Here is a 9,455-nt window from a genome sequence, read left to right as displayed (position 1 = left end):
TCGAGACCAATCTGACCATCATGGTAAAACCCTGTCTCTACTAAAAATCCAAAAAATTAGCCGGGTGTGGTGGTACATGCCTGTAGTTCAAGCTACTCGGCAGGCTGAGGCAGGAGAATCGTTTGAATCCAGGAGGCGGAGGTAGAGTGAGCTGAGATCGTGCCATTGCACTCCAGCTGGGCTCTGAGAGTGAAACTCCGTTAAAAAAAAAAAAAAAAAAAAGAGGATGATCTAAGAATTATGCCAATGATTTATTGTTACTATAATTGCCCTTTACAGATTCCCATATAATGTAGAGATCTGCAGGATGAAATGACATCAGAGACCATTTAGTAAAATATCTTTATTTATTTTTTTGAGACAGGGTCTCTCTCTGTCACCCAGGCTGGGGTGCAGTCATGGATCATGGCTCACTGCAGCCTCAGCCTCCTAGGCTCCCAAGTAGCTAGGACCACAGGAACACACCACCATGCTCAGCTAAGTTTTTGTAGATATGAGGTCTCACTATGTTGCCCAGGCTGTTACTGAACTCCTGGGTTCAAGTGATCCTCCTATCTCAGCCTCCCAAAATACTAGAATTATAACTATGAGCCACCACACCTGGCCAATATCTTCATTTTAAAAATGACAAAATTATCACTTGGATGGGAGACCGCCTGGGAATACTGGGTACTGTAGGCTATATAAAATAATAATAAAATAAAAATTAAAAAAAAATAACCAAAATTATCACCCAAAGTCTACAGATAAGGGTTCGCTCTTGGTGTTATACTTCTAAGGGTTTGGACAAATGTATAATGACATGTGTCTATCACTATGACATCAGAGTTTTTTCATTGACCTAAAAATCCTCCGTGCTTTGCCTATTCATCCTCGCTCCTAACCCCTGATCTTTTTCCTGTATGCATAGTTTGAGACATAATGACGTGTTTGGGTTCATCAATTATACTAAATGTATCACTCTGGTGGGGGTTTTTGTCATAAGGGAAGCAACATATGTGTGGGGGCAGGGGGGCTTATGGAATTTTTCTGTCCCCTCCTCTCAATTTTCCTTTGAAATTAAAACCACCCTTAAAAACGTCTTTTTAAAACATGACAAAAATTGAGACTTTGAGAGGTGACTCAGGTCACAGAGCTGGTTCACAATGGGCCAAGATAAAAACCCAGTGGCCTTATTGTTGCCAGCTTTATACACCAGGTGGGCTACCCTACAACCCATAACAGGAAGAAGTTGAGAAATACTTAATGAGCAGCCGTGGTGAGTTATTTCTTAGAAATACAGGCGACAAATAGAGCTCGGGTGGATCCCCTCTAGGTCCAATGAAACCATCTGCTCATGTGAGTGGCAGAGAAGTGGGATGCATTCTAAAGTTTCCATCTTGGCTTCTGTTTTCACCGTCTCCCCTTGCTTCCCCCACCTCCACTTGCCAGCAGCTCCACATTTTTGTCTGTGCTGTGCTCTATGCTCAGAGGGCTTCCTCTCCTGTCTTCAGCTGCTCCTCATCCCTGAGGATGAAGCATCTCATTCAGCACCTCATCTATGAGGCTTTCTCTGGGCAGCATGAATCCCTCCTTCAGATTTCTGAACACTGAATACTTGTAAAAAAACTCTATGATAGAATTTGTAAGTATTGCTGTTATGTATTAGCCCTCCAATTAGACTGAGTTCCATCATAGCAGGATTGGGTCTCAATCAACTTTGTATTTCCAGAAACAAACTCCATGAGAGGGTAAAGGGTATGTGCACCAAAAAATATAGACAGAACACAGACCTAACATTTCTTTTCTCCACAGTACGGTTTGACACTAGAAAATGCTGTAAAATAAACATAAATGTGGCTTCTACCATGAAGCAGTTTGTAGAGTTTGTAGAATGTATTGAATATTATAGATTTATGAGTTCTGGTAGGACACAACCTACATACGATTAAAATAGAAAAACATTTTGTTCTTTAGAAAAATGACTATCACATAGTATTATAAGTTTTCATTGTTCTGAAACTGTTCATACCTATTTAGGTTGACTGTAATAATAATAATGGCAATCATTTGCTTTAAAAATAGGAAATAATGTAAAATACATAAAGAAAGTCTGGTCCTAGTTCATGGGTGAACAACTGGAGTCATTTTGGAAGGCTGTAAGATCATGAATTATGAGAACATAGAAGGTACAGATTAAATAACAAATCTATTTATTATTAGAAATCTGCTCATAGGAAATCTATAGTAAAATCTAGTCTTAGATTTTAGACCACACAAGAACAAGAGAAAAAAATCAAGGTCAAGTAAATAGTTATTGCTCACAGGTCTTGCTACCTCCAACCAAGAATTACATTAAATTGTGCTAATGCAAACAAAAACAAAAATCAGAATAGATGACTTTTGAGTTTCAAGTAAACAACTGTTCGTGTTTCCAGATTTAAAAAGATAAAATGAATTTCAACACACTCAACAGTGAAGCTGTTTTTTCCTAGCACATGTACAATGTACTAACATGCTACATGCATGAATAGAACTAAAACAATCTAGGACAAAAAACCTCTTTTTAAAGCATCTTTTGCTCCACTTCATAGGTTCCTGCAAATCATATTTTCCCCAAAGATGAACACAACATTTGATCCATTCATTTATTTTAGTTTATAAGGAATTGATAGAAACAGGAGTGTACATATACCTAAAAAGTGGCTGTCCCACATGTGACCACCCAGGATTTACTAACTGCATAGGTTTTCTGGCTATTTGAAGCGCACATAAAAAGAATTACAGAGAGGACATACATTTATGATATATGCAAATTAAGGCACATCAATTACAATCTATTTTTTTTTTTTTAGTTTAAAAATCTTCATTTGAAAAAATTCAAAATATATCCAAGCTCAACTTTTTAGCAGGAATGTTGGTTTGCTGGGCTTGGCCATCTTTTCTTTTTTCACCTTAAAGATCAAACATGAAACAATGAGGAATGTAGATCTTTGTGAAACATATAAATACTTGTAATATTTTGAATCATTTGGCCCTCAAAAATATTGCTTAACAAGTTAAACTCAGCTTAACTGTAGGTAAAGGCAAGTATACCCAAGGCTGGAGTATTTAGTCTCCTTTTGGCTGCAGATTATACTTCTGTGGCTGGAAAAAATGTTCTTCAATAGCACTGACCAGTTCATTCAGTTCCTTCTTCAGCTGCTCAGGATCACTGGAAAATAAGAGGGAAAAAAATCCAGGTCAAGGGATTATTCCAAAGCACAGTTTAAATGCTTTCCCTACTGACCAAGTGACATTAAAATATAACCTTAAGAAGAGGACTAAATCAGAAAAAACAGAATTCCAGAGGCTTAAGCATGGAACACATCTGTTGACTTAGACAAAACACCCCATGAGACAATATGTGTTATTTTCCCCAAAGATTTTTCCAAGGTCTGAACTATAAACAAAATTATCCTTTGCTCCTCTCATAAGAATTTATAAGAAACACAATTTTGGGCCTCACATCCCTAGAAGAACAACAATATTTGTACCTAAGGTTGTAGAGAAAACTTTCATGATGTCAGTTGCCATTAAATCCTGCTAAACTTTTACAAGCAACATCTCTGTTAACTCCTCAGTCTCCCAGAATACAGACACTCATGATGGTGTCTGCCCTCAAGCTACTGGCAACTAAGCTACAGCCTTCTATAAGGCCTTCCTAGAATGACAGCGATGGGGAGCCTCCGGGTAGATTTGAGGAGTCAAACACCAAGAAATCAGACCCCTGTGGTTTTTATCACAATGAATCTATTTCTAGAACCAAATAATCACAACTAAAGTATAAACAGGAATCTGGGGAGATCGATCCCTCTAAGAAAATCAAGTTTTCAAGGCCATGGGAAACACTCATTTATATACAAACATTTGAAAGGTAAATAACAGATAAAGCTGACTTGCAGTTAAACAGGTTTCCAGCATCTTAAGTAGCCTAGTGTGAGTATTGTAAGTACTTAACACTAAAAAGCTGAATCTAAAAAACTAAATCCTTTGTACTTTCCATTACTTCACACTCTTCATACCATCTTTAATACATGCAAAGTTTATTTTAATGAAATTCCCTGTAATTAGTTAAAATCATTTCAACATTGTAATAGCTAAACAGTACTACTAAAGCAAGCTATTTCATTGTAGATGTGAATTCTGGCTCTATACTTACTAGCTATGTGCCTTTGGGCAAATGGCGTGGCCTCTCTAAGGCCCAGATTCCTCATTTGTAAAATTGGGATAAAGGCTTTGCCTTCTCAAGAGAGTTGCTGTACAGATTGTGATAAATTATATAAAGCAATTAGCACTGAAGACCTCAATAAATGTAGCTATCATTATAATTATTTTTATCCCTACTGGCAACATACAAAGTAATTACGCTTTATAAGTACATGTGAATTATATCAGTTTTCTTTTCTTTCTCAGTAAATGTGCTTTGAAGAAAACAGTTCTCAGGAAGGCATAGTAAGCTAATAATTTTTTAAGTATAATTAAAATTAAAACTCAGTGAATTTACTGATTACTAATTTATTATTAAAGTTTATTTTTTAATCATGACGTGTGAACATTATGATTCATGTATATATTGATATTTTTGATACTGCATTTTTACATGTGAAAAAGAAATCAGTATTACGGTGTAAGAGTTCGTGGTATAATAATTCTTAAAACCAAAGTTTTATCTTACTATTCTCCATCTAATCAATAACTGCTCCATTTGTTAACTTAATGTTTGAGAATAGTTCCTAACATCTTTAAAAGCAACAGGATACATCCTATGATCATTTAAACCAGGGTTAGGAATTTCTGTCTCTGAAAAGTCTAAATTTAGATAGATCTCTTATCGGACTGTCTAGGAAAGTATCGTGCATAATCAGGCATTTATTTTTCTCTAATCTGAAAAACCATTTAAGCTAAATGAAAACTAAATGAGTGTCTTGATTATAGACTGGGAGAAAACAGCTATTTTGGTGACTTTTGGGAATGTTTGAATTTACGTGTCAATTTGGCAAGGCTACTGTCTCCAGTTATTCAAACAGTAATGTCGTGATGCTGTGAAAGTATCTTGCAGGTGTCATTAACATCTATAATCAGTCGATTTTAAGAAAAGGAGATTATCCTAGAAAGTGTAGATGGGCTGGATTCTACCTGAAAAGCATTAGGAGCGCAACTAAGGTATTCGTGAAGAATTCCACCTCTAGACTGCAACTTTTTTTTTTTTTTATTGCATTTTAGGTTTTGGGGTATATGTGAAGAACATGCAAGATGGTTGCATAGGTACACACATGGCAGTGTGATTTGCTGCATTCCTCCCCATCATCTACATCTGGCATTTCTCCCCATGCTATCTCTCCCCAACTTTAACCCATACCTGTGAATTCCAGGGTCCCTTTCTGGACAGCCCCCCCTGTGGATTTCAGATTTGCCAAGCCAGCCCCACAATCAATTGTACAAGTTGATTCCTTGCAAAATATCTCTTAATAGATACATTACATTCTGCTGGTTCTGTTGGTTCAATGGAACACTGCCTTGTACCATTATTATTTATTTGCCTTAAGATATTAAGAGAATGTTCTTGTTCTTAAGAGTCACATACTGAAATATTACGAGTGAAGTATCATGAGGTCTTACGATAGGTCATGAAGTATCACAGTCTTTCAAATGGTTCAGAAAAACCTCAAATACATAACATATATAGTGACAGAGCAAATATTGCAAAATGTTAGCAATTTCTGGGTCTGGATCGGGGTCAACAAACTGTGGTTCATGTCAAGTAAAACTGGAACACAGCCATGCCCATTCCTTTATGCATATGGCTGCTTTCTTACTACATTAGTAGAGCTGAGTAATGGTGACAGAAACCATATGGTCTGCAAATCCTAAAATATTTACTATCTGGCTCTTTACACAAAAAGTTTGGTTAAGTGAAGGGCATGTGGGTATTCACTGCATTCTTATTCCAACATTTCTGTAGGTTTAAAACTGTTCAAAATAGAAAGTTGGACAAAACTAAAGACATCTCCCTGACAAAAAACTATTTTTAAAGCAGCACATACTTAAAAAGGATTTTCCATCTTAGTTGATTAGAAGGTCATGAAATTCTATGAAGAACTGAAATCCATGACATAAAGCATATTAATAATATTTAAGCTTTTCAGGAAAGAAGGAAATCTTAGTCAAGACTTTATTGCTGGCTGGGTGCAGTGGCTCATGCCTGTAATCCCAGCACTTTGGGAGGCTGAGGCTGGTGGATCACTTGAGGCCAGGATTTTGAGACCAGCCTGGCCAACATGATAAAATGTCTTTACTAAAAAAAAAAAAAAAAAAAAATATTAGCTGGGTGTAATCTTAGCTACTCAGGAGGCTGAGGCACAAGAATTGCTTGAACCCAGGAGGCAGAGGTTGCAGTGAGCCAAGATTGCACCACTGCACTCCAGCCTGGCCAACAGAGAGAGATCCTGTCTCAAAAAACGATATGAAAAAAAAAAAAAAAGGACTTTATTGCTGCCGTACATTAAGTATGCTGGTGCCTGGCTTAAACCCTGACCACAGATCAGTCAACTGACACAGTGCTTAATGTCTCATTTAATAAATGGAAGCAATGTCTCAATGAATACAATAAAAGAACAAGTTTTCAAAGTTTTTAAAAATTAACTGATAAGTTAGTATTTGAATTTAAGTCCACTCAGTAAGCCATGTGAAAAATTTTAATACCATAAAGACTTAAACATTTAAAGTGTCATTATTACAAAGGAAAGCTTTCTGAAATATGATATGTTTTCATCAGATAATGAAAAGGAAAGGACAAAGATATAGAAAAAGGAGATCCTTAAGTTGGACTGTCCGTCTGTTTTTAAAAGAAATAAGAAAATACTAAATGAGAAAGAATTATAAAGAAATGTTTATGAAAAACTATATGCAACATAGCAGCAAAGAGCTTATTATCGAATGCATATGAAAACACAATTCTTGTATAATATTAAAATAAAATACTGGTAATCCAGAATTCTTAGAAAATGAACTTTTATATGTTCACTTAATAGTTGAGTTTTTGCACTTTAAGCATAAAAAGGTTTTGAATGCAAAGGCATAGTGAAAAGATATTATGCAGTCCCATAACTTCTTAAATATCTCTTTATTGAACATCTGACATTTGAGAGCCATAAGCATGACTTTGTTGGACTGGAGCTGTATTCTGGGCTCATTTGGTTATAGAATGCTATTTCCCTCATGATAAACTTACGGAGTGGTGAGCTTTCTAAGTTCTTGTGTCCATGTTTTATAGTGTTGTTTTGTTTTAATATTTCCTTCCCCTTGTCTAAGAAAAGTTTGTTACAATTCTTTCTCCATTCCTCTAATTTGCTATATTTAATGTGCTACTAGCTTGGCAATTTAAGATGCTCAGGAATTTTCATCTTCTTTTATTTGCATGAAATTCAAGTTTGATTCACAAGGCTGGAAAAACTTTTCTATGAGCAAAACTTTGGTTTGTCATGCTGTAAGTGTAAAATTACAGAATCAATTTTGAGGACTTCCAAAGGAAAAAAAAAAAAGAACATAAAACATCTAATTAATAATATTTACACTGCTTACATGTTGTAATGATTTTTTGGCTATATTAGATTAAGTAAAATAAATTATTGAAATTAATTTCATTTTTTTTTTTCACTCTTTTAAAAAGTGACAAGTAGAAAATCAAAAATTGCATCTGTGGATTGAATTTTAGTTCCATCTGACAGCACTGACTTAATTCACCTTTTACAAAAACACTTCCTGATTTTCAACTGTATTCTGAATAGGGAAGTGCCGGTTAACTACATGCTGGATAGGCATGCGGCATCCCATTTACACACACTAAGGACATGCACTGAGCTTGCTAAGGTGCAAAATGTTAAGTTGTTAGAGACGGACCAACTCAGGCGCTTTACCGAGGTCACAGAAACTTGAACCTGAAGCTACCAGCCCATCAGTGCTTTGGCAGCAAGGACTCTCTCTGATGAGGCTCTCTGCGCCCCCTCAGGAACCCAGCACAGACCTGTGTACAATGGCTACTCAAAGACATTTCTTGAATGCATGTAGAACAGATTATAATTTATTTTATCAGAGCCATAGGAAGACCAAAGTTTGAGAAAAAGAGAAAATCTCACTGGTGCTAGCCACCAATGAAAACTGTTTAGAAAAAGGCACTTTTATTATTACTACACTGAAATAAGGCTAAAATTTTCCCATACAAAGGAAGTTAGGACAAAAGTAAGAAAGTAAAAAGTAAGCTTTTTCCTGGAGCTCAGACTGGCTGTTAATATCACAATATTAGTGCAGGTTCCAAAACAGCATTTCTAATTAAACTACATGGAATATTTTACTTGTCATTTGAATAGGACCGGTTAGGAAGTCTGGGGAGTAAAAATCTCACCAGCTGCCACCCACGTCATACCTGTTTCCAGGTGGGGCACACAGCTCTGCATAGTACTTGATTTTGGGCTCTGTCCCACTGGTGCGCATGGTGGCCACGCCTCCACTAACAAAGCTGAAGGTGATCATTTGGCTGCTTTTACTAGTGGGAAGAATCTAGGAATGAACATACACATTATAAATTTAAATAGTAACAGACGATTCTGCCCTAACCAATATCTTCCCTTGATTAAGTAAGAAAACAAAAAAAAAAATAAAATAAATGCCAAACAAATCTATTGGTTAGAAAAGAAAAACATTTTGGAGGAAATTAGAAAATGTACTCTACAAGAATGAAATACTAAATAACGATAATTTATGAAAATGTGGTATACTACATGGAAGACTATTCAGCCTTAAAAGAGAAGGAAATCCTGTCATTGGCAACAATATGGATGAACCTGGAAGACATTATATGTTGAGTGAAATAAGCCAGGAACAGAAAGATAAATACTGCATGATCTCACCTATATGTGGAATCCAAAAAGGTTGAACTCACAGAGGCAGAGAGTAGAGTAGTGGTTACCAGGGGCTGATGGCGGGGGCGGGTAAGAGAGGGGAAGTTTGGGGAGATGCTTGTCGAAGGGCATAAGGTTTCAGTTAGACAAAAGTAAAGTTCGAGAGATCTATTGTACAATATGGTGACTACAGCTAATAATGATGTATTGCATACTTGAAAATTGCTAAGAGAGTAGATTTTAAGTGTTCTCACTACAAATATGTAAGTATGTGAGGTAATACATGCTAATAAACTTGATTTAGCCATCACAATGTATACATTATTTAAAAACATCAGATTGTACATTGTAAATATATACAATTTTTATTTGTGAATTAACATAACTAAATTAATTTTAAAAAAGAAAATTAAGTAACTTTGTGTATTAGCTTTTACTTCCCGAGTTCTATTGAAATTATTAAAGTTTTCTTAAAACACATCATTTTGCAATAGATTTAAATAGAATAATATGCTACAAAAAAGAAAAAAACTAGAC

At 35.7% G+C, this 9,455-nt stretch overlaps 1 protein-coding gene across 2 annotated transcripts in view; it reads right to left on the bottom strand.

The window, feature by feature from the left end:
• Positions 1–1,682: 1,682 nt before the first annotated feature.
• The window catches only part of PGM2 (phosphoglucomutase 2), a 34,394-nt gene continuing 26,621 nt past the window's right edge, over positions 1,683–9,455 (bottom strand). The window contains exons 13-15 of one of the 2 annotated variants that reach the window (XM_032273797.1): positions 8,444–8,577; positions 3,076–3,193; positions 1,683–2,933 (exon numbers count right to left, since the gene is read on the bottom strand). In XM_032273797.1, coding sequence (XP_032129688.1) covers positions 3,091–3,193; positions 8,444–8,577 — 237 coding nt within the window. In that variant the 3' untranslated portion in view covers positions 1,683–2,933; positions 3,076–3,090. Of the gene's footprint in view, positions 2,934–3,073; positions 3,194–8,443; positions 8,578–9,455 lie in introns of those variants that run through there. The other variant, XM_032273800.1, reaches the window with a different exon arrangement.

Source organism: Sapajus apella, unplaced genomic scaffold, assembly GCF_009761245.1.
Source record: "Sapajus apella isolate SASKATOON/1434 unplaced genomic scaffold, GSC_monkey_1.0 scaffold5, whole genome shotgun sequence".
NCBI classification, from domain to species: domain Eukaryota; kingdom Metazoa; phylum Chordata; class Mammalia; order Primates; family Cebidae; genus Sapajus; species Sapajus apella.
This window is presented reverse-complemented; position numbering and strand designations above follow the sequence as displayed.